At 39.7% G+C, this 26,555-nt stretch overlaps 1 protein-coding gene across 4 annotated transcripts in view; it reads right to left on the minus strand.

Annotated features, from left to right (window-relative positions):
• The window catches only part of ABLIM1 (actin binding LIM protein 1), a 211,403-nt gene that overhangs the window by 47,083 nt on the left and 137,765 nt on the right, over window positions 1-26,555 (minus strand). For all 4 annotated transcript variants that reach the window (XM_074831343.1, XM_074831342.1, XM_074831340.1 and 1 more), the window contains exons 7-9: window positions 9,566-9,653; window positions 4,873-4,931; window positions 2,369-2,431 (exon numbers count right to left, since the gene is read on the minus strand). In XM_074831343.1, the coding sequence (XP_074687444.1) occupies window positions 2,369-2,431; window positions 4,873-4,931; window positions 9,566-9,653 (210 nt within the window). The remainder of the gene's footprint in view (window positions 1-2,368; window positions 2,432-4,872; window positions 4,932-9,565; window positions 9,654-26,555) is intronic.

Below are 26,555 nucleotides of genomic sequence, written 5' to 3' on the forward strand. Positions count from 1 at the left end.
AGAATGAATATGTTTTCACTTAATAACATTTAACATTATAGATTAAGCAAATTCTCTAAACCTCAGAAGCTACTTTAAATGAAGCATGTTTAAAAATAAACTAATAGAAGATTAGGATCTAATTTATTCTATTATGCAGATGCAATTTTGCAATAGCAAGGAATTTGGCTTTCTCAGTACACTTGCTATTCTGACTACCTGCTTCAACAACTGCAAGGTTTTACAGTTATTTAGGACCTGGAACCAGGTTTCATTAAACACAGGCTTTCTATGGATTTCAGTAATCTTCAGTGGCAGTGTACAAGACCAATAAAGCATTCATTGTGCCTGTTTGCTAGTTGAACTGTACCCTTCTCCTTACAAGAGTGTTTCCTTCAAATGCATGCATTCATTATTTCTCTGCCTAAAAAATCTACATTATATATGCATCAAGACAAAACTAGTGAACAAGTTTAGTTCAAACTCACGAAGACACACATATTAATAGGTTACAACTATTTTTTCTGTCCTTTCTAGACACAAAGCCAGAGAAGAGAATGAATTTTCAGCACAATCATTGAAGGCACATTGTTGCCAAACAAACTTTTACAAACTGCTCCTGCAGACATAGCATTCACCAAGAGTAAGTTAAGTTGTGAGTAGAAGAAAATAAAGTGGGAAGTCCAGAACATACTGAATTCAATGGCAAACTTCTCAGAGAATTCACAGGATTTCACCCTACAATTTTCATGTAGATTCAAGCCTTTGGCCCATCTTTATGGCAACAGCAATGATACTATTTCTGCGTCTACTCTACAAAAGAACACTTGAAGCCAAAATCTGCCTTTGCATCATCAGCATGTAAATCTAAACAGAATTTAATACTCACCAAATTTACACGAGGATATTCATCTGACCCTAAGCTATTTGTATCTTACACAGTCTACAAAGCAAGACTAGATGACTTTTAAAGGTCCCTTCCAACTCAAACTATTCTATGATTCTATAAAAGAGAACATACCTTTATTGTGGCATGGACTGCTCCTATCTTACCTTACATATTTTTCTAATACATTGGATAGGATTTGGTTTTTTTAATCCTAAGGCTCCTGGATTTCAGCACTGGAAACTCAGACTTCTGCATGCTAAGCTGAATCCAAAAAGCCACTACACTACCCTAAAATATGAGTGAAATGGTCACACAGTTTGCTGTTCTCAGACTCCAACATTCGATTCCATAAAGCCTAGGACTGCAGAGACATTGCCCTTTTTAGGAGCACTGATAACACTTTTTTATAGCTCTATTTTCTTGATACATATTTCTGTAGCTAACAGAGAGAGCGGCGTTCAAGAGGCATTAATGCATTGCAGCATCCTAAGCTAACTGAGGAAAGCACTGTGTGGGACAAAGGGCACAGGGCTGGCACTGCATTGGATTCAACTGTGTAAGTCTATCCTGCGGACTGCATCTGGCACAAATATCCTGCCCTGGCTGATAATATGACTACGTCTACTTTGCAATAAGAGATGTGAAGGCAGCATGAGCAGACACAATGGAAATCCAGTGGCACAGACTCTATCAGCCTGTCTACCCACCACTAGCCTGTATTAAGTCCATCCCAGAACAGTCTTACTTCGTTATCAGGTGAAAGCTACCTCAGGTGTGCCTGCATGCAGTACAGCCACATGTCCCCCCACAGCAGACACAACTAATAAATAAGCACTGCCGTGAAGGAGAAGAAATGGAAGTGGCTGGTGCTTGCAGGTGCAAAGAAAACTCAAGGAAGTCTGAAAATAGCAAAGTAGTCCAGAATCAAGAGTACAGGGAGGACCTCCCAACTCAGACATGTGTCTGCCCCAAAGTAGAGAGGCGCAAATGCTATCAGGCAGCACACAGAACATGTTCAAACCCGGAATTTTGTAAATATTTTCTCAACTGAAGTATTCATTTGCAGTTGGTCAATACATATAAAAAAGGAACTGATTTAAATGATGGCATTTTTTTCTAAAGAGCATGAGCTTTTTAACCATCGCTTTAAAGTCAGATGCTTTTCACCATTTTAATTTGCTTCATATTTGCAATCTAATTTTTTGTTCTAGAAGAAAAACTTTCTGTAACACTGGAAGAACAATACTACAGCCCCATAGAGCCCATCTGAATCTAAAAAAAAATAATTTTAAGCATTTCATTAAGCAAAATAAAAAATATGTGAATTAACAAACAACACTGCACCACATGATGCAAAATACAGCGTCAGTGCCCATGATGGCAAGTGATAGTAGGAAAGCTGTGTGGCAGAAGTAGTAGCAAGCACAGCGAATGACAATCATGAAGAATCTTCTCAGTAAAGAAGACCATTATCAACACTATGAAAACACAACAGCAAACCTCTGCAGAGCGTGGCCTGCGCAGAACCAGACTCTTTGGATAAAAGAACTCAGATGAGGAATGCTGTCATGAAACACAAAAGGGAAAAATGAGTGAAAAGGAAAGTAGTTTCCCCAGCTCAGCGGTTAAGCTCTTTTTTCAATCAAGTTACTAATATCTACTTGCTAGATAATACTCTGTGTGTTATAACATCTATGTTACTTACTGATCCCTGCAGAATCACCAACAGCCAGACAGTTGTAAAAAAACCCCTAAGCAACGTATATTTTTGTAACATACATATGGTTGCTTTATTTTCTGCTTGTTTTGGCTTTGTAATCCTCCACAAATATCCAGTGGGGGGAAGATCTAAAGCAACCATTGTTTTTATGAACTCCCTGTCAGATCTTGACCAGCTAGAATGCTGATTAGTTTGTATCACAATTCAGTTACTGAGAGAAAACAGAACTGCTGAAAACTTCTGAAGTGACTTCAATGATAAAAGGGCTTTTTGTTTTGTTTTGCTCTATAGGGAAAGGAAACCCAGCAGAGCAAACAGGCCATATCACTGGCTTTTTGCAGAACCACCAGAAAATCTAGGCCTGATCCTGAAAGTAGCTGTCATACATTTGTCAACTCACAGACCAGATTCCGATTCCCACATTATGTCTAAATGTATGTCATAAGAAACTGTAAGTCAAAGTACAGTTCATAATTTAGTGGTGACATGTTCAAATAGCACATAGTTCCCCCAGTTTCATTTGTTTCTGTACCCACCTGTTTGCTACTGCCTTCATTTGAGTCAGCAGAATGAAACATGTCAAAGTCAAAGTGAACTCAAACTGATTTTAAAATAAGGTGTCTGACTTTTTGCACTGGCATAGATAGAGCCTATCTGTGATATACAGTTGAAGCTAAAAATTCTCCAGCTCTCCAGCTAGCTTCAGTACAGTGCATTTGTCAATGCCTTTTAAAGACTTATTAAACCTCTGCCTAGAAGCTTTCATCTAGGAACAAGGCAACCTTGGATAGCTGTGACATAACATTTCTCAGATTTTCCCTTAATATGCATTCTTTTGCTTCACTTCATTTTCCTGCAAGAACTCACTTAGGCAAAGTCTTGCAGGTGAATGAATTAATTTACTTCACTCGCTTCAATTAAAGTTAGCTGAGGGGGAAGAAGACTGACATGCTTGAATGTGTGACGGAAAAAAGGAAAATATTTGAAGAGGACTTTGGCCATTTCCATGGGGAATGGAAATAAGCCACTGATTTATAAGGTCAGCTGGAAAAGGTTCACAAGGGCCGCAATGTAGTCAGGAGTGCTTTGGTAAGACTCTTGGGTCCAAGTGAAAAGGAGGTATTGTACCCCAACCTTTCACTACAAAGCACAAGCATTCTGACACTTAAGCAGGGCCAAAACACTGTCTTACATTCAAATTGTTAAATGAGGAAGAAAATCCAGTCTGGCACAATTTTCCATTTTCTTATGGAAATTCAGGGCAGAACAACGTGCAAATGCTGGATGGTACCTACAGTGATGTTCGGCTGTGCTAGATACCATGCCCATCTAGGGCCAATTATACTGCTGTACTATCTGTACAGCCCACACTAACATGAACTCTGTTCAACAAAAATTTATCTGCACATTACCTATGATCATAGTAAATTCTCTGCGGGGAATGTTTTACAGACCAGTTCATCTGAATTAATTCTAAAGGACGTGGCTTCCTGTGACTGAGCTACACACAGAACACAATCCATGGTATCTCCATGCCAGTACCTCTTAGTTTCCTTGTCTGAAAGACATTTTATTCACATGCAGTCTCTAATATTCAAATCCAGAAAAATTAGCAACGTTCAAAGGACAAACTGAGACATCAAAAAGAGTAAATTGTCCAGAAGATGAATTAATGAATATGGGCTTAGAATTTCCCGGTGCATGCAAAAAAACAGGCTCCGGCATTTATCAGTGCAGCATTACTACCACCAAGCATTTGATCCAGAAAGTTTGTCTGGATATGGTGAGATGACTCCAAGGGTAACTGCAACTCTTCCTGGCATTCAAATTAGGATCACTTTAGGCTGAGGTTTATTTGGATGGCAAAGCAAGAAGAGCCCATATTGTCTAAATGCTGTAAAATAACCGTGCAGAACAGGGGATACCTATAGAGCAATTACACAGATGTGCAAAAATACTAAAATATATCATAGCATCTGCCCTGTTCACATTTTCTCCTTAAGAGTCTCTCTCACAATAACTGAGATATGAAGTGTCTTAGAGACTTTGCCATGTCTGTATGTCAGTAGACGACACTATCTTTAAGGCAGTGCACTGAGACAGGTATGTCAAGGTGGTGAGCCTAAAAATCAGAGCAATAACCCTGAAGTGCCTCCACTGTTTATTCTGCCAGAGTGGTGAGAACTATGCAAAAAAACATGGAAAAAGTCACTCTTTTAAAAACAACATTCAGTTATTGTGTGCACAAAATATCTGGTGTGTCATTGCCACAAATTCAGCTTACCCGTAGCTTATCTTCAGTCTTAGTGGATTGCTTACAGTCGGGATGCCAGACAGTGGAACCTGAGGGAGGGAAAAAGCCATCTTTATTCAGAGCAAAGCAGATGACTTCCAGTCATGACAAGTCATTAAAGAGAATCCCTTCATTGCATCAGATGGTGAATCTGTCTGAACTATGCAAGTAATTCACATCCAATTCTAGCTCATGAGAATACATGTGAAGCAAAAAAATATTCAAATCCTTGGCTCATCTACAGTAGCCTCTTCCTGAGGCTGTCAAAGCACTTTGCACACATTCTTAATTAAAACTCAAACAGCCTCAAGCAGCAAGGGAGTCAGCAAGCACCAGCTGGAGGAACTGAAGGACAGAGGGTTCTCTGGGCAGGACAGAGGGTAAGAGCAAAAGAGTTGGGCCATGGTTACCCGATCTGTTCTCCCCTTATGTACTGCAACACACATAAAAAGGAAGTTCTGATCATAAGTCCATTAATACTGGGAAAGTCTTATGACCTCCTTGAGCAATAGGTGTCATATTCAGATACTGTGAAGTATTACTCAGATCACCTCTTCCCTGCAATTATGCAAAATGCAACAGGAAAACCAAAATTAGAAAATTCACAACACAGAAGAGTCAGGGTGATATCTCACCTGCTGCACTAGAGAGGCCAGTATGACACAGGTGGTAGAAAGCAGCCTGTGAAAGAGCCTCTCCCTGGATCACAGTGTCCCATAGTTGCCATTGGCACATACATTGTTTCTAACCCTTGCTCTGCAAGGTCAGTGGCATGTGTTGCACTGGCATTTCCACATGGCTATTCCACCTACACATCCTACAAAAAGAGGCAAGCTCTCTGCCCTTTGTGTCCCAAAACATGGGATTCTCTCTTATGCTGTAAAAATGGAAATACCCATCTGTCCCCAAGGACTGAGCAGTGTGCGGGCAAGGAGCACTTCCACCCCATTTCAGTTCTCCTTTGGAACAGGGTGTAAACTGTGGTCACTGCTGGGAAGCTGCTGGCAGCTATTAGCAAAGTTGAAACAGAACAGAAGCTAATGCTGATTTTTAACACTAACTGCAGATGCAGTCAAATTCAAACTTAATTCCAGTCACTACAAAGTCAATACAGAGCCATGTCTGTCTGCAGGGGGGAACGTCACCTCTTCACTCTATCCACAAAGAAACGGTACAGAGCAAAGTCCAGCTCTCCTGCTGGTGACTATTAGCTCAAGTGCAGTCAGAGGAAACCCCACCCTCAGAGCCCAGGAAAGGTATGGGTCAGGGCCCCTGGAAATTTTGTTGTAACAAGCCCTTACATGGCTTGGTACAGAAGTAAAGACCAGCAGGAATGATTTCCCTTCCCAGCAGCACACAGTATCATCATCATCAGGAGACTGGAGAGAACACTGTGACTCTGGATCAAGGGTCTGAGATGTTTGGCTTTGAGTCTAAGCCGAGGAAGAAGAAGCTGTGCACTTGGCAGTGGAAAACGATCAGACAACAGGGAGAAGTGTACCAACAGCCTTCTCTGTAAACAAACCACAGTCTCAGAGCCAGGATCCCACAGAGCCTGCGAGATCAGGAGAGAAGCATGCCCTGTGCATTTACTTAGGAGGTCAGACAGATACAAGCACTCAGGAGGAAGGAAGTTCATGCTATAAGGCTGATGCACTCAGACTCAGAAGGTTTAGGTTCAACTCTCAAACTCAGCTGTGAGCTTCCTGTGTGACTGACAAAAATTATCTCTGTACCTCTGTACATTAGTTTCTTTTCTATTAAACTATCCCCACCATCAAAGAAAAAGCTGTCACTGATTCTTGGGCAGTATTTAGCACAAACTGGCACAATTTTAGGGACCCCCCAGGAGAATGCTGCAGCTGCTGAAAGTGAACAAGAAATGCAAGAGAGTCTGGATGTCATTTTCATGGTGAAACTTAGCTAATGGTGAGTTTTCGTTCACAAAATTGTAAGAGGTTTGAATTATGTGAAACTTAAAAAAGCCAAATCAGATAGAACAGGTTTAAGAAGTGAAATGTAAATATTTTTCATGATCTTGAACTCTGAGCCACCTACAGTTTGTAGATTTTATTCATCCAAACATGCCAATCTATTTTGAAATGCTCGGAACAGTGCAAATTCTCAAGCTGCATTGCCCCTCTTTTTCCTACCGGAAACAGTTCAGCAAACTGTGATTATTCCCATTCTTAACATATGTTTGTTTGCTCACTTGGCAGACACCAACCAACATGTTCATTTATTCAGCTTTTTAATTTGCACGTACCATTGTTTCAACATAGAGCTCTCTCAAAATCAGTAACTCAGGCTATTATTTACACATTGAATAAGGCTGAAAGCCCATGTGAGAATCAAGTGAAGCATCCCTCTGAATGCTGAGCAACATCCTAGCTCAGCAACAGTCTTCTGGGGCAGCCCATATAGTAATATATTACTAGGAAATCGATGGGAAAGAGAAAGTTTCTGACGCTGCTTCTTTTTCATGTTCCTGTGTTGGAGCAGGGGAAAGCCAGAGTGCTTCTGCTAGCGTTATTCAAACCATCCTTAACATAGAAAGCCCCCAAACAGACAGCTTGTTTTCCCATGTTCTCCTTCTGCAGGCTTCCCACACATTTCTGATACAAGCAGCTATCACAGACCTGCCAGGTTCTATCATACAAAGCAATACCAACACAGTGCTTTCATGTCCTGTGGAGAGGACAATTAGAAGCAAGATGGAAGCTGCCTATTTTCATATATTTTATCAATAATGTTATTTTCGTTCTAGCTTTAGTGTTGTGGTGTTGTATTTTTATTTCAGTGAAATGTTTAGAATGCTGTTATTCTGCACCTTAGGGTAAATGATTTGGATGGAGTCAGGATACACATTTCAGCTGAGAGCTTTGCACTGGAAAGGCTTTTAGGTCCCTTACACTTACAAACATGCTGAATTCAGCAAGGAAAGCTTTGGCAGAACAGCCTGGAGCACACTCAGCAATAACATTATTTAGTCAGAAAACAGCTTGTGTACAGTAAAGCAATGCAACTTGAGCTGCTCTCTCTGAGACAGAGTGAGCATAAAGAGCATTAATTCACAACCACAGAAAGGGAGATACAGCCAAGAAGAGAATGATGGCAGATCAAGGAGCCAGGTGTCTCTCCTCTCCTCCTTCACATCACCTGACCTTGGCCAGGACAAAATCTAGCCTTGTTTAAGTAGAAGCAATACATTCTGTCTTACTTGGATCTGCACCAATTTACACCACAGCCTGCCCAAGCAACATGAACTCCCACTCTGGGTGCAAATGGCATCAGTTGCAAACAGCTGTTATTAATAACAGCAAAGGATGAACTGATGCTCACCTTGAACTCTGTACTTCATCATACTATGATGTGAGGAAACTAAGAAGATTACCAGTTGTCAGATGCAGTAATTGTTCCTTTCAAGTTAGTTTTTCCAATTTGACATCAGGAAGCAGTACTTCCTACCCAGCCCTCTTTCAGCCTCTCCTTGCTCTTGCAATGCAGAACTGCTACACAGCTCGATATCCAGTTCTGTGCACAGCTGAAATAAGATGACTAAGGTATAAGGTCAGTGAGAGATGAGAGAGATGGGCTGCAAGGGAGGACAAACTACAAAATAACATGTTAGCTTCAAAGGAATTCCTTAACAATATTAATTTTGGAATTCCTCCAGAAGGAGTTTCTCCTCAGGATTTCAAGAGATGGCTGCCACCACACCTTCATCATTTCTTTCCTACTCTTTTACAGTTCTTTTGGGTATACCAAGCAAGTTTTCTGATATAAGTACAATATACAAAATCCCAACATGTATCTGTCTTTTTCACTTTGATTTCTTCCTTGCATAAATGTGTATTATACTTCTTTCTAACAACATTAATTATTAATACTATAGCAAGTAATAAAAAGAACTGTAGCTTAATAGTTAACATGCTACCTTCTGCGAGAGCAGGTGGAACTCAGATTAAGGATACTTTTCAACAAAGAAAAGAGCACGTTCTTTTCTATGTGAACAGATCATGAAAAATGCTTGGCAATACCTGGGAGTGTGAGACTGCTGGTAAGAAAGAGGAGATGAAAATTAACATACAAGAAAGAAGTCACTGTAGAAAGACATACAGATGAAGTAAATGGGAATAAAAAGAGAGATGTGACCAGAGAAAAGGGAAATAGGCAAGACAAGCAAATATGATTAAGAACCAGAGGAGACACTCTGTCAATGTGCATGGGGAATGAGATCTACCTGATACAAAACAAGCTCACTGCAGCCTCTGGAAGTTGTTTCATTGCCTTTTACAGTTTGGAGTGTGGTCCAGAAGAGCACAGAAACTGATCAGCAGAATTCAGGGGAAACCCTCTCACTTTGTCCGGTATCTCATATACCAGCCTGTGTGTTAAGCTATCTATGAGATGCCAAATACAGAGGCAGCCTAATAAATTTCATTTTTGCTACATAGCTTTTGAAAACACAGTCTGCCTCAGCTAGCATGTAGAGCCACTGCTATTGCCACTGCTGTGGCCACCTACTAGAGCAAAAGGGTTTCAAGTGAAAAAGTACAAGGACACTATTGCAGATAGTCCTCCTTATTCACATTACATGGGGATGGTTTATAAACTCCTGAGATCTGTGACAGAAAAATTACAAAGTCTGATTGTTCTTGTTTTGGAATGGAGACAGCCTTACCTTGCAGATACATTTCTTCTCCTTCCGTGAACATTTGGTTGCACCTGCTGCATCGTGCACAGCTTGGATGGTAATGCTTGTCACCTGCCTAAACAAAAATAAAAAAAAGCAAATTAGTGACCAATGCATTGCATTGCTTTGAGAGCACTCATTATTTGCTGACAGACCACTGCTGTTCTTCTTCTAGTTCACCTGTTATGACACAGCATTGCCCTCATGATGTGACAATAATGATGAGAATGTAAGATCTGCCATACTGTTTCAGTCCAAAGGTCTATCTAGTCCAGTAGCCTGCCCTCAATAGAGGCCAGCAGTGACTACTTGAGGGTAAAAGGCTATAAGAAACAAGACAATACACAACAGCCTTTCGAAACTCTTCACACCTTCCCATTCAAGCAATCAGTGGTTTAAAGATTTCCTGGCTAGGGGCTATGTCAAAATCTATCTAGTCTCTGTAATTTGCCCAACACCTTTTTAAATCTCCACCTATGTAACAGTCCAGGGCAGTGAATGGCACACTGCAGTTAGATATTTGTGTAAACCTGCTGCCTCCTCATTTTGTCAAACAACATGTATTTTCTCAATTGCTCCATTGTTACAGATTAATTTAGACAATGAACAACAGTTTTCAACCCGCCGTTTTATTCCTTGGCCTTCTTCCTCACACTGCTGATACAAGCATTAATAGAGAGAGCTTTCTAGAGCCACTTCTGTCTGGGATGATTAACTTAATTCACAAATGCTTGACTTCAGAAGCTACACTAGCACTGACAGCTTGAGCTGAATCTGAACTATTGATGTAAAGATGCTAAATACTCTAGATCCTGTTAACCCAAATCCACTGAGCCATTCCTTCTCTTAAATACATTGATAACCATAATAAACAAAGCTGATTGGATTTCAGGCCTATAAGGACAGGAAAAATCAAGGAACAGATATTGTGATTTCTTCTCCTTAGGAGACCAAAGCAACCAATGTATTAATTTCCTTGCATCAGAAACTAAGTATGCAATGCCCACATTAGGCTTTTTTAATCAAAAAATAATTAATCCTAGAAAATGACCCTTAACAGTGACAAGTAATGAATTCTGAAAGTCTTTAAAATTGTATTGGCTTTCCAAACAAGTTAACCTCAAATCCTTTTTCAAAAAATATTCCCTATCCACTGAGATGTTATATGCACAAAATACCCATTTACTCTGTTGCTGACTTGCAAAATGTTATCAAATCCATCTCCTAGTTCAATATACTTGAGACTGTAACATTATTAAATTCAACCTTTCATTATTTCTATTGAGATGAATAACATGATATTTTTGGTTCACATTCAACATTGTTTATTCAGGCTTAGTATTTGAAAATATTTATACGAGATGGTGAAGTATATGGATTAAAGTACCTGACAACTGCCAGACAACCAGCTCTACCACCCAGCCATTCTACAGGTAAAGTTGCACCATTTAATTTTAATGTTCTCATCTGCTCCTGCCTTAGTAGTGTAGTACCTGGGCTTAAGAAAGGTCGGCAGAGATAGTTATTCACAGGGACAATGGTGTTTGTGGACATGACTATTTATCTTTCATTATCACTAAGATCAATTCCTGTCCAGGAATTTCAGCAATGCAAGACTAGAGGACTCGGTGTCTGTTAGTTTAGCCATACACTCACACTTCAGTTGCAAAAAAACTGCACTTCTCTTACTCAGATACTTCCTTAGCTGTTGATTCCTGCTCCTTACAGGGCAACATCCACCAGAGACGAATGTGATTTAGTGTTTTTTGCACAGCAGATTTAGACCTATCAGGCAAAAAAAGGTGCTCTGGTAAAAGGGAGAAAGAAAGGTCACTACAAGATGTGCCTATTCAAGGAAGAAAAGCTAATGAGGGAGAAAACACAGAACTGATGCTTGACTTGCAGCAACAAAACCAATATTGAACCGAGAAGGAAAACCACTGTTAATGCCCATTCTCTTTCTACCATTTTCATTATTGGCTGTCCTCTTCATCTCTGACTCTCTCTAGAAATTATTTAACCCCAGAGGTGTCCCATCAGTTCCATTCAAAACTGGAATTTAAGAAAAAGAAAATTAAGAAACTCTGAAATGTAACGCTGGCATCAAACCACAACTATTCTGATCTGGAATGCAGGCGTGCAAAGAACGGCTACTTTTTTTTATATATATATATATATATGTGCAGCTTAGGACTGTGAATATTGAATATTCAAAGGTAGATCTCCAATTAGGACAGCTCCGCACTCAGCAGATGCTGAAATCCTTTTCTGCACTTTCTGCCTCACGCAAAAATATTGTACATAGAGAGGAAAAGCAATTTTATCTGTGCTTGGTAAAAAAAAAAAAATCCCAACTTTGGAGCATTCCTAGAGTTTTTCAGCAGAGTGGGGCCCACAGAGCTGCTTGTCACAAGTTATTTCAGAAATATTTGATTTAAAGATGATGGCAAATCTGCTGTCCTGGGAACCGCTCCCAGTTAATGAGATATAAAAAATTCCTAAGAAGGCTGAATCACTGCCAGAAAGGATCTTCTCCAAACAGGAAGACAATAATTGAAAAAATAGATATGAAATAACAACACAGGAATCTTTTCTGCCTGTCTCATCCAACTAGAGAATATCTCTGTGGCATAACTGCGCTGCTGCTTAACAGAGCTCAAATTGTCAGTAGGCATATAGATTTTTCTGAAATAAAATTCATAGCTTCTCAGAAGGTATTCAGTAGGGTAGCTAACTAGCTACACTGTCGGAACTGGAAAGAGTATGGGGCCTGTTACATTATTATCAATTAACCTCTGAGATATCGCATCTGAGATGGGATTCTGTCCTGTGAGATGCTTACCTTTGTACATTAAGTATTATCTATGAAGTAGGTTTTATAAAGAAATAATTCCCTACTAAGCACCCTGGTGCTCAACTAAGGCAATGTAGTTTTAAGAAAAATAGGTAGGATCCAGCAGATATACCTATATTGTGAGAGGACCATGGCATGTGGACAAAGAAAATCACACATTCACACCTGTATAGTTTCAGCTTCTGTTCTTCCAGTCTGGCCTTTGAGTGTGGTGGTTTTGTTTTGGGGTTTTTCGAGGTTCTTGTTTGTTTTTTGTTTAGGAACAACGAAGCCATATTGCACCTATGTTTTAATCAAATGCTGCATTTCACTGTCATAAGCAAAAGGTGCCAATCCTTTGGGTTTGTGTAGCTCCTCTGGCAGTCCTACCCCAGCCTTCTGAGTTTCCTGTTCCTTGTTTTGTAGTTAATTCACAGTAACTTTGGGTCACAGTAACTTTAGCTCAATCCATACTTTGCCCTAAAAAGGTCTGTATCAGGTCCATCTAGTGCTAATATTAATGAGTCTCTCACTTGCTGTGATCATCTGATAATCGTTCCATTTATTTTTCTCTTCATCACAAATCTTTCCTTGAGTCCTCTAGAACAAGGTGTCTGGATTCAAGTACTCATCTGTTAATTGCTATAAGCAGTTTACGTGTTTTTAAAAGCCAGGCTATTTACAGGAGAAACAAATCCAGAATTCATCACAATATTATGTGCAGACCTGTGGCCTCTCTGGAGGTTTTTTCCTGGAAAAATCGATACATTACTGTCAAAATAATATAGTTTAAATGACATACACGTGTCTCCTCTTCAAAACAGCTAAAGGGACGGATTTCAAGTTTGTCAGATCTTTCCCCAAGGCTGAAACAACTGGCCAAATTTTAGCCTAGTGTGAGTGCTGATGAATGAACACCACACCCCAGATAACGCAGCCTGAGAAGTCAAAGTGCTAACATATCCTGCACTGGAGACGTTTGGGGGCAGTTACATACCACAGCAGCTGCAGTTGTTGCTGAACACTTCTGAACCAGTTTGATGAGTTTTCCGCCCCAGCAATGTTTCTACGACTCGGGAGTGGAAGCCTTTCTTCAGTGGGTATCCACTGGAAAACATTCTGCATCTCAACTCACTCAGGGCTAATCTTGCTACGCCTGACTTGCTGTGATCATCTGAGAAAACTGGTTGCTAAAAATCAGTCAGTTACAATGTATTAGGAAAACCTTTTGGATCTACATGAAGATGAAATATTCACACTTTTTAGACATCTGGTCTTGCCCAGCTCTCAGGCTACTAACCCCTCATTCACTATGGCCCGTGTGCAGCTTCCTGTAATCTTATGCTAGTGTGCTGTGGACTGTGAGGTTTATATTACAATCATGTTGGCGCTAACAAGTAACATTAATTCAGTGCACATTTGCCCTGAACATTCTTCAGCCAAGGTGCAAGAGGGCTAAAGCCACATCCTTCTCACTATGCTTAGCTGCCCTTACCGCTTCTCAAGTTCACTTCATGTCCAGAAATCCTTTACAGTTAGCTTTGCTACACAAGGACTTCTCAAGTGGCATCTGGCACACTGCCAGCAGCAACAAATCACTTTGTTCAAAATACAGCTATTTAGCCACTAGGTTTTGATCTATCATATTGCTTATGATCCCTTCTGAATTATTTCAGCTTTGGTTGAAGTCTTCAGGACAACCCAAACCATCAAGTGCAAACTATGACCCACAGAGGACTGTCAATAAACTAAGTTTGAGTAAGCCGAATTAATTGCTGTAAATACCTTGGTTTTCCTTAGCTAGAAGTGCTAAAACCAACCAAAATAATATTGAACATTATTACTCTCACTTTTCATACAAATTCTTACACGGAATTGAATAAATCAACAGCAATTTCTTGTCAAATGAAATATTAAACCTACATGTTACTGTCACTGCCTATAAATTCTCTGTTAAATCAACTGGCACTTCCATTTGCAGCAGAAGCAAAGAACATCTGTTATCAATTTATAACAATATACAAACTCTTCCGACTTTCCTCTTTTTCTTCTACCCACACTGACAAATCTAAAATAGGTTCTCAGATTAAATCCCATTTGAACAGCGTAGAAACATTTAGATAAAAAGAAGTAGTAGTATATACTCAATTAGCAAATACTTCCAGAGCCTTAGAACTGCAGAATGAAGAAACAGTGGCCAAAGGTGTAAGTGTCATTATAAATGTTAATATACAGATGTTAAATCTGAGTAGCTTTCCATGGTTCTGCAAGTCTCACTGATTTGTTTGACCAGTGACATATGCGTTATATTTATTTTCTATATATGCTAAATACATACAATACACAATATGTGCACTATATGCATATTTGTGTAAAGAAAATAGGGTTTAACATTATTGTAGATAGTATTACGGTTCTATTAATTCTGGTAATTTCAAGACTTGTATTGGAATCAAGTCTTGAGCAACACTTGAGCTTCAGTTTCCCAGTCTACAAAGAAGGTTAAATAACAGCCAATGTTCATCATAAAATACTTTGGAGAAACCCTACCAAGGAAAACCATTACAGAAATGTATTCCTAATGACCAGTCCTGAGAAATTACCTCTCCTCTAAGACTTATGAATGATAGTTACAGGCTCAGTAGTCAGGACACATGGATGATGGGTTACATAGGGAAACTGGATGTGTATATTCTGCAGAGGACATGTCCCACATAACATTAGCAAAAGCACAAGTTCTATTATGTATGTAGACCTATATACCAAGGCCAAGACTTATAGTAATCGTTAATGATGAGAGATCAAATTTTCCTTAGATCACCTTTTCAGACTCTGCAGATACCAATTTTCAGCCTTCTTCCAGCAAACTATTCCCTTAAATAACTTCAACTAGGACATACAAATCCTCCTCAGCTGATTAAACAAGTCTGCAATGCCACTCTAAGAGGCACTGTGTACAGAGGGCTTTGAAGGCTCCCTCTAATGGGGGGTAACAACCCTGGACAATTATCCAGAACGGATAATAAAGATCCCAGAACACAGCCATCACATTACACACTGCGTGTATCAAGCTTAAAGAAACCTCTTGCAGTTTAAAAGATAAGCTAAAAGGCTAGGAGGTAGAGAGGTGTTTGAAGCACCAGTTAAACACAATGCCCTGAGGTCCTGTACAACCCCTTCTCACACCGGTGATGCTCCAACTTTTCACAGTGCACACAACACTTTCTGCCTTCAAGATGCCTTTGGGGATCTCCTGAAGCCACAAGTGTACTGGTACTCCGAGGTGTCAGGGAAGGCAATGGTGGGTATCACAAGAATGAATCCAACTCAGGAGCTCCAAATACGGCTGCATGCAAGGTGATGTAACATGCCCCAGAAACCCAGCATAAAATGTACCTGCGTTGAGCACTCATGCAGCTTTAACCCCATGGTAACAGAACTTCAAAAGCCAAGGATTGTATTTTCCAAGTCCATTCCCTCTGTCTCCATTTCCCACAAGACTAACTTTTATCCTCCGAGTGCTTGTAGAGCTCTAGTCTGGTTAAATAAATGTCTTCCTCTTTGGTGAATGTGAGAGCTTAAGATTTCCTATTACTCATGCCTTCAGTTGTGTCCTTTCCAGAACAACAGTGAAAAAGAGCCAGAGAGAACAATAACAACAATCCCACTAGGAGAGCTCACATGCCAGCAGGTCTGGTAGAGGAGGAACTAATTACCAACAGACATTTTCTGCTGGCCAAAGGACACAATTAAGTGCATATTTGTTGCATTACATTCACACAGCTGCACTCACTCATTCTCCATTTAAAGACATCTAAGCAGTCACCTGAAAAACAGCTACTAAACACGTAGAAAGCTTTACTTTTCTAATACTATTTAAATACCACAAAACCTGCTATGCTGCTGAAAGAGTACATTTAAGAGTAAAAGCCCCCTCCTTCTTTTACTTTTTAAAAAATTTTTATGAACAGGCATAATGGGCCTATTTGATGGCCAAACCTAATCAAATATTTAGTTCTACCATGACTGAGGAGAATGACCTGATTTCTTAACTCTCTTAAGGACTAAGGAGCAGCACAAAGAATAACTTCAACTCATCTTTTAAACCCCTTAAGGAATGTCGTGAATTGTAAAACAGGAACTGTGGCAGTAGCCTACCATTTTCCAGTGAAGCTTTATTTTAATTACTTGCAGAGGTCAAAGAACCTTCAACCCTGTTTGATGTTTAGTATAACATCAAATTCCCTCGTTTCCTTCTCTGCATGCTTCTGTGATCTCAGGAGTGGCTGGAACAGCATAAACACTATGAAGACCAAAATTTGTCTCTAATAACATCCTGATCCAAACTGTCCACTCATTTTTCCCAGGCTCTTATCTGTTTAGCAAGTCACTACAAATATCTGCGCTCAGATTTTTTTAAAAAAAAAAAAAGGGGGGGGGGGGGGGGGGGCGCAGCTCCTTTGCTTCCAAAGGACTTCAGAATCTGTTTCTACCAAAGGAAGGAAAGTGTAATATAATTTAAACATTGAAAATATTCTAGCCTGATAAACCCTTGTTTGATGTGTATCTTTAAAAGTAGGTCCTTCTAAAGCTGTTTTTTAACACTACTATCACAATATCTCTCAGCACAGTCTCTGCCTCTGCTCAACCTGAGACAGGACGGAGCAGCGGGAAGCAGAGCTCACACGGGCAGTTCCCAGGCTGATGGGCTGAAAGACACAAGATGGGGGGAGGCGATGGGGGGGTGGGGAAAGTGGGAAATGGAGCGTGAGGCCATGACTGTAAATCTGAATGACAACGTGCATGCAAGAGATGTGGAAGACCCTCAGAGCCTTCCATTGATTGCTGTACTGCCTTAGGTAAGCCAGAACTGCAGCTGTCCTGCTGCTATGAACACTTCCACTGTTAATTCATGCCTTGTTTCTGATTTTTATACAAAAATACTTCCCAGCATCCCAACAGTGACTGCCAATGTCATGCTAGTATATTCCTTAACAGATGGACTGTAATAAACTTTGTAATTTACTAGCGTTAATTCTGTCAGCATACAATATTGTTATATCCATTAGTTGCTGCTAACAGCAATGCAATCAGTAGCTGCTTGCAATACAATTTTTCCCTATAGCAAAGATGTGAGTAATGATTCAGGCTAAATCCTCAGTGGTGCAACTGCTCTGCTAGCATGAAGAAACAGTCCTCACAGCAGCTGAATATCAACTGGACTTACTTTAGTAAGATAGTAGCCTCTCCTTGTGACTGCACTGTCAGCTCTGCTTTGGGTTCTTACTTTTCTGCAACATCCAATGTTGAGCAAGTTGCACACACAGGTGAAATGCTCAACTACCAACTATGGTCTTTATGGGAGCTACTTATTCTGTCTTCATGGGGCAAATCCACCTATTGCTACACACAGGACCAAAGTTAAGAACTTATATTATCTACACAGTTAACAGCAGGAGGTCAGTACAAAGAAGATAATTTCACTCGACTAAGAAATGTACCCACAGTAGCCTGAAGTGGCTGGTTAGAATCCTGTGCGTGGTACAGAGGAGCAAAGCAATAGCAAGTGCAGTTTTATTGCCTAGTGCAGGATTTTAACATCTCTGTTAGGATCCTGGGTTATATTTATGCACAGAGAAATCTATTCCCAGTGACTGAACATGTAGTTAATCAGAAACAATCCAGAGGAAATATATGCGCTAGATTTTATAAAGATTAATTCTTATCTAATTACAATACAAATTTGTGAATTCACTGCCTTCATTGCTGTTATTTTAGGTGCACGAGGGCAAAATCCAGCATCTGCCATTTAATTTTCTTTTAAACCGTATTTATTGCACAGATTTTTTTTTTTTAATTTTGAACTTCACAACAGCAAGCATTTGGCAAGGCCTGATACAAATCCCTCCTCTATTTCTTAACAATGCTGGAATAGGTCCAGTTTGTAAGTACAGGTGTGGACTTTCTATGTCTTCTATAATCTTTAGGCTTCACAAAGCATTAGAGAACTAAATATTCCTTTACCTTGTATGCATTTTTTCCAGCATGGATTTTTGACATGAAAAGATACTTCACCTAAAGGACCTGATTACAGCCACATTCATATTGCTGGGTTAGTTTGAAATCAGAATCAGCCAGCAAAGCTACTTTGCAGTAACTTCACCATAGTGCCAAGGGCCTTTTCAAACAGCCTAATACTGGCATACTTTGTCTCAACCTGCCAGCAGAACACCTCTACTGACTACCAAGAGTGTTGTGTAGGTCTGCTGAGCTGTACAGTTGAGTGCTCGGTCTCTCTGCAGCAAGGCGAGAAAGCCATTCCAGCCACAGCTTCTAGCCTGCTGAAAGCACAGTAAAGCCCTTAGCTTGGTTTGCTGCTGGGTGTTAAGTTATATCACACATGTCAAGGGATGTTGTTGTGTGAATGGATTATGTACTCAATGCATACAATATGCAGTCTTCCAGTAGTCTCCCACTTCCTAAGTCATCGTATTTTCTTTCGTTAAGTGATAACAGGACCACTGAGTCATCAGGAATACGTGAGTTCAAAAGTGAAACACAACCATGTTTCTCCTTTGAACTCTCATGAACTGCGTGAACTGACTCCTAGTCCCTCGACCTGTCCCTTTGGCTGAACTTCTAATAACAGAGCTTGATGTATATGCACTAGCAGATCACATTAACTGAAGTATTTGCAGTGCTGCAACAGTATCTCTGAAACAATGGGAAGGAAGTATCTTGAAAGACTGAGATATTACTCATCTATTTAATTAGAACAACTTTCTCAGTCAGGAGAACTATAGCTGAATTCAACCTACTGAAATTTAGCTAGAAAATTCAGTAACAAACCTACTTTGTATCTTAAAAACACTCCAACAGAATTATTTCATAAATCAGAAAGTCTTGTACCTGACAGCAGGTAGTAAATACCAGACGTCATCCTAACATAAAAGGTTATTTGCAATTCCAAAAATGAGCAATTATCTCCATTCTGATCACAATTTGATTGCATTTATAGAGACAGAAATAAAGAGCAGTTATGCATGCATACATATATATGTGTATGCATGTGGAATTTTAAAGGAACATACATATTCCTAGATCTTAAAGCAACCACAAAAGGATAAACTCAGAAAGTTTTAAGACATCCTACTGAATTTCCTGAATTCTATATTCTAAAATGCAAACAAAAAAGTTAGCATGGTCCATATGCTTGATGCACAGAAAAATCGTAAGATCCGAGATACAACTAACTAAAAAGAAAAAAAAAAAAGCAATGACTTAAGTTATTAAGTTAGAAATACAGATAACCAATAAGAAAGCTAAAGTTACCAAAGAAAAAAATAACTATGGACAGTATGTTTAAAGACAGTAAGAGTCTTTATTAAAGCACGATAGGAAAAAAAAAAAACCAAAAATAAATCACAGATCAGGCAAAGGTCCCTTGCGAGCTGTAGATGAAAAATCATGAAAGATGACACAGAAAAGGTAGGAGTATTCAGGAGGTGTATCTTTCTGGTCTGTATTTGACAATGCCAAAAGACATATTCTTCCTGTGTGATACTGTTTATTGAGCAAGATGTATTTAAAAAGTTTGCCATGAGTCAAGATTTACATATTGGGAGACTTGAATAATTTGCACTCAAGAGTCTTAAGAAAACTATAGCTAGACAGTTCTCTGACAGATGGAAGTGTTAGCAGGGGAGGCTCTCCTGAGCCAGATACCTCAGAGATTACTTCCTTCTACCCACAGCATGAGGTACCTCTACTACTGGCCAAGACAAGAATATAAAACCTTTCCTGGTAAGTCTGCTGATAACTCAAAGACAATGCTTGTTTAAGCTATCTAAACTCAACAAGTATGTTTTAATAGTCTAACGTAACATGCCTGCAAATCGAGAAAGCAGACCCCTGTGAGACTGAGGGCCGTGTTGTGGGCAACAGCAACTGAGAGAGGCAGTTTGAGAATATCATTAATAATCTCCCAGAAAATGCTCTCAGAGTACCTGAAAGGGCTGGCTCTTCTGATCATTTAATGTATACAAAGAATATAAAGGAAAAGCAGAAGAAAGGTTTTGCTTTTGACAACAGATACTGCAACATCACCATTATAACAGTGATGAGTGCGTACATGTGGACTTACAGAATAGCTCAGTGGAGAGCCATCAAAACAACATGAGTCTTCAGCTGTGAACCTGAAAGACTCAGAGTCAGATCATTATTCAGAGAGAGGCTTCAGAGATCACTAGATCACAATGGATGGGTGATTAAAAGCAAAGAAAGGTGATAATAGCAGGAAAGAGCATGAGCTTTTCAATCCCATTGAAAAAACTATGACAACATCAAAAAGCTGAAGTTAGACAAATTTAACCTCAAAATAAGGTGAAGTTTCTAAAAAGTAAAGGTAATTTAAGCAAGAGGGAAAACTTTTGGCTTTACAATCACTCTGCAGTCTTCATGACAAGGCAGGATAATTTCCCAAAGGGTAAGCTTTCATTTGGTTTCTAGGGGAAAGGTCTATGATTTTGAAAAGAGAAGGTCAAGCAAGATGATTTTAGCAGTTCCTCTGACCTTAAAATCCATTACAATGGGCTTTACATAGACAGAAGCTTTTACACATGCATCAGGCTGCTGCTAGGGAGCACAGGTCTGGACCAAACCAGCAGAATAATTAGAGTCTGAGCCTAAGGCTACACTGGAAAAATTTCCGATAGAGTTAAATCATTTCACTGAGACCTGTCTCGGCTAAGCAGCAAAATTCCCAGTATAGCAGAGGCTTTGCTGCTAGAAGGGAGCTTTTGTTGATGTGGATTGTGGTTCAGAGAGACAGTTCAAGTTCAATGCCAGGAGAAGTTCTGGGGTTGGGTGTGCTGCATCAGCACTGGAATTGCTACTGACCTGGAGAGTCCAGCGCTGTGACAGAGGTCTGTGGTATGGGGAAGGCTGAGGGAACAAGTCAGTGTAGCACTAGGCAAAACTCATATTAACCTATTCAGTGGGCAAGTGCAAACCACCTTCTAACTGATAAAGCAAGTGAGAGCTTGGGAGAGATTAAGCAACTCACCTTGGATCAAAATTAATGCTTGCAGCAGAGCCAGGCAGAGAACTCAAATTCTCAGACTCCCAGCCCTGCTGGACCTCCATGCAGGACACCACTAGATCCAAACAACTGTAGTTGATTTTTTGTTCATCTAACACAAAACTGTCTTTCCAGTTTTCTGTCAGAAGGCTGTTTCAGGAACTGTGCAACCTTTGGCATGTGATTTAGCAAACCCTGATCTTCATTCTGATGTCTGCATTCAGTTCAGAGGGAGTGTCCCAAGAAAAACAGAGAAATAAAAGTTGTGAAGGCCAAAGGAGGGGGGAAAGAAACTAAGCTTGAGGTCAGACACAGAACATCGTAGAAAATAACCAGAGAATATAAAACAAAGATAGCCTGTAATAAACAAACTAGACATGAAGCACTCGATTTATGCTAATCTGTACCTGGTAGACTCACAGATTGTTCTAACAGGAAAACATGTTAAGAGTGAATTAATTTAGTGACTAGAGGCTTCTCTTGTAGCGAAATGATCCTAAAAGTCACTGTCATCCCAACTATTCTGATCCAATAATCCTTTAAAAAGTCTAAAGGATGTTTTTTATCCTTGGTTAACTGCAGTGCTACCTGCTACCTTTGGAAATCTGTTCCAGCAAGAGGTCACAACAAGGAACAGATGACAATCTAGGGAAGGGACAGATTTTCTTAAAATATTTTTCTTCCCAATCACATTGCTCTTAACTTCAGAGTCACCCATATATAATTATTAGCCTGGATTTTACTACATTAAGACATTTCTCGGGAATCCTCATTTTGTAATTCTGGCCAAAGTGTTTATATTACACTGAAAGGGCTCAAACAAATGAATTTCTGACAATCATTGATTAAGACTAAACTGTGATGCATGAAAGATTTGCTTGTGTTTTGCTTCAGTTTGTTTCCCAAAGACTCCTTAACTGTTTCCCTAGGCCTCTTTGTTTAGAAAAGAGTAAAAGACTCCCTATGTAAAACACTGAGAGCAGACTGAAAGCCTTCAATGGACACTTGGGCAACTCCTAGAATGGGCAAACTAAGATAAGGGGGACTCGAACAAAAGGACGCAGAGATCCTATCTAGGGAGGATGATTCTGTCGATTTAGGAAGAAGGCACCTGGACTTTACTTCGCAGCGGATGCTCTGGAAAGAAGGTCAACTAGCAAACACCGTGAAGACAACTACTTACTTCTTCCCTCCACCACTGAAGACTCTATTTTTATTACGCATGCTCGGACTATGTAAATGAATTCTGGGAACTCATTATCATAAGACACCCCTTTCCAGAAAATCTAATGAATATGTATGATTTGTGTGTATGTAAACTGATGTCCCTTGCTAGTTCTTGGGAGCCCTTATGGTGGAGAATCCCCAAGGCGACCCCAGCGCTGCTAATAAAGAATACCTGCTCAACAGTAAAAAAAAACCTTTACTGTTGAGTTAATTTCTTCGTTTCAACACTAAATTTAAAATGGAAATATTGAAGGACATTAAGTTAACCAGTGGATAGTTAGTGCAGAGAAATAGTTGTCTCTTTTTTCAAATAGAATAACTTTGAATAAACGTCAGACACCAACATGTACTCTGCTAAAAGCAGAGCCTTTTGTTTTTGGCAGAAGTCCATTTTTGTCCTATTTGTTAGTTTTCTCACTGCTGATACATGTGTTTTCCAATTACAGATGCAAAACTATGCAAGCATACTTTTGAATCCTAGCTGGCATGAACATCCCATAAGAGTATGTTTGTCAGAGCCAAGACACGGGGATTTCACTCCCTACCTTGTTTTCTTCAGCTCCATATAAAATCAAGATTTCTAGTTACCATGGGAAAACTATTCCAACAAAATAATAATGACACAACATATTACTATGGTGATGAACAGGGAGGAGGGAGGTGATGGACATAAAGCTGAAAGGGATACCTAACATCATTTGCTGCCATTCACTTTTCAACCAAGTACTGGGGCTCCACAATTGTTGTCTCAACAGCAGTAGTTCAAGGGTGCTGCTAAGTCTGCTTAAAGTTTTTCACTGCCTCAGTTCTTACTGTCCTCATTGCTAGGAAAAAACATTTTCCAGCCAACATGCAACTACTTTACAGAATCCAAAGCAACAGAAGATCCATCTGTATGCATAATAAATCTCTCACTCCAAATCCTACATATAAAAGTCAATTTCTTCAACATTTTAACTCATACTCAAGTTTATGATGCTCATTTCAGAGATCTCTGCAAACCACAAAACATCCCAAGCTAGTTTCACAGTTTAAATGCCAGAGTATGTGTGTCGCTGGTGATGAAAAGGTGCATCTCTTGCTGTGTGCTGCTTTTCACTCTTACAAAGAAAAAGCCATGTAATAAATGTCATACATCCCAGATATCTATTCAAAGAACTATTACACCTATATGATCTACCCATGCTGTGCTCCAGGTGGTCATTTAAAACATTTAATCACCCACAAAATACTCATGTGTATCGTATTTCTTCATCTGTAAAGCACCTGCTGAGTAAAGACATGTGTTAATTCTGTGGTCTTCAAAGTCCCTAGAAATTCCAGACGTATCTTTTGGTTTTGTTCCCCCCCCCTGCCCCTCCCCAGGAAAGCACCCTGACACCCTGACAAAGCAGACAAAAGAGAAAGGGGACTGAGTCCTCACAGAGTGAACATTCAGCACAATACTTGGACGAAGCCTGTTACAAACAGGTGACAGCTACAGTCTTGCCCCAACAGGCTCTTCTCTACTTCTCAAGTTTCAAACACGTTATTGCTGCATTCTTCCCACCAATTACTTTTTATGAGGGACAGGTCTAAATCCTATCCTGCTCTTCTAGAAGTCAGTAGCAAACTCTCCACTGATAGAAGGACTTAAAGCAGGATGTAAAAATGAAAGATCACAACCCTGCAAAATATTTCACCACTGTGATCTCAGTCTGGGAGAAACAAGAAGTAACTGGCTGAAATAATTTCAGAGTGCATTCTCACATTCCCCTGTCATCGCATCCCCAGTGACAGTGAGACTGCAACACTGGAGGAACTTTTGTTTTCAGGGTAAGTACTTTGATGCAGGGATCATTATTAATTTTATATCTCTGTTGTGGGTGATTGTGGCAGGTAGCACTAGCACAATGCAAAGGTTTAAAAGATGAACAGAAGAAGCAATGGAAGCTACAAAATAAAAATAGAGTATTATGTTTTCCCATAAGCAGACTGTTCCAAGAGGAGAACAAGATGTGTTCTGCAGTGACAACCATGCAATTGAATTCTTAATACAGCTATATAACTAAAAAAAAAAAAAAAAAAGTCATCCAGGTAAATTACTCTTCTACTAAAAATTGCTATGTGTTACATGCACCTCTAAGACATGAAAAAACTACTTAAGTACCTGCGTGTTACTGGAATACATGCAATGGCTATATATCACAAAGGCTGCTGTTGGTGGCAAGAAGCTTTATACTGATATAAATGCCTCTACTGAAATATCATTTTAAAGTGTTTTGAGCAGCCTGTTAAAGTTTTTCACTAATATTTCGTGCGAGAAACACACTGGAGAATATTTAACTAAATCAAAAAAGTAAAAGCTAAAGATGTTGTGCTAGGAAGTATAGATCCTAACTCAGCAACACCTTACGAAAGCAATTTATACAAATAAGCCATACTTTTATAACCACCTGCAAGATTTCTTAAATCCCTTTGTGGCAATAAGGAAGCTTTAATTGGTTATTTTTTCAAATTACTTGTTACAACTTGCTCGTCTCATTCACAATCCCTACATCCTCTTAACATTCCTCCCCTTCCTATTGATGTTCAAATTGATTGAAGGATGGTTTCCAAACCACTGCTGAGAAGTTAATGCCTTGTGATTATGCTGCCATAGCAACTAAACTTCTGTTAGGGCTCTGTCAACTTCAGATACTCTTTTGTCATCTTTATGTGTAAAGTCTTTCCCAACTACAGATATCCCTCTTGACAAATCCAATCTTTTGAGATGGGAGAGGGAAATAGCCAAAATCCTGTTAGAAAGACTTTTACATGAAGCGATTTATGTTATTTTACTGAAAGTATATTTATTCTAGATTTCTGACCCTGTGCACGATGTGATGTTCTAGGCAATTACATATAAGATATTTTTCACCAGGGAAGGGTAGTCTAAATTAAATTAAATCTATGCTGCTACTCAGCTACATAGACAACCTGTCTGAACCGTTTACTCATATCCTGAGTTATTATTATACTTTTCATTTCCCCATTTTTATGCAAACAAACCCCACGTTAGGAAAAAAAAAAAAAGTCAGCATTCTACATTAACTGATAAAACACATTTCTCAGCAAAAAGGCAGGGAAACTGGAAACAAACTCTAACCTTATTTCTGTGCAACAGATCTCCAGAAGCGATCAAAAGAGCCAACAAAGTATATTAAGAATTATTTGAGATAAAGAATTGTATTGTTCCTCCATACATCAGCAATCAGTTGCAATCAGAAACAGCCCAAGTTCTGTGCCATTCTCCTCTCTTCCTGGCAGTTTAAGAACGTTAGCTGCACTCTCTTTATCTAAACTACAGAATTACACACAGCCTTTAAAAAAAAAGTCTTCTGGTGCACAGGAACAAAAGTACAAGTACCTTACTACAATACCACTGGCAAGCTATTCAGTCACATCACAAAGCTGCACCCCTCCCTCTCCCCCCCAAAAGCAAGCCATGACCCCTTCCAGTTCAGATCTAGTTTCACAGGAAGGGGTTTACCTTCTGATAATAATTCTTCAGTCTAAGTCCATTTCCTCCTCAGCCCGGTGGGCTGACTCCCTCCAACTCCGTTCAAATTCGGAGCACGACCAGAAGCGATGTGCAGACAGCTTGTGTTCTCACCCAGACAGCTCACAGTGAAGTGCCTGGAACCGCACCCAGCCCCGAGCCTCACTCCTCTGCTCCCACTCACGCACCCTCCTGCACACACCCACCAACACAAGCAAATAATCCTCCCTGCACATTAAACCCACCCCAGCAGTAATATGACCAACCCTTTCTGAAAAATCAAAAGGGGGAAGAATACCGGCCCAGGCAGGGGCAGGAC

Source organism: Strix aluco, chromosome 7 (genome assembly GCF_031877795.1).
Source record: "Strix aluco isolate bStrAlu1 chromosome 7, bStrAlu1.hap1, whole genome shotgun sequence".
NCBI lineage: Eukaryota > Metazoa > Chordata > Aves > Strigiformes > Strigidae > Strix > Strix aluco.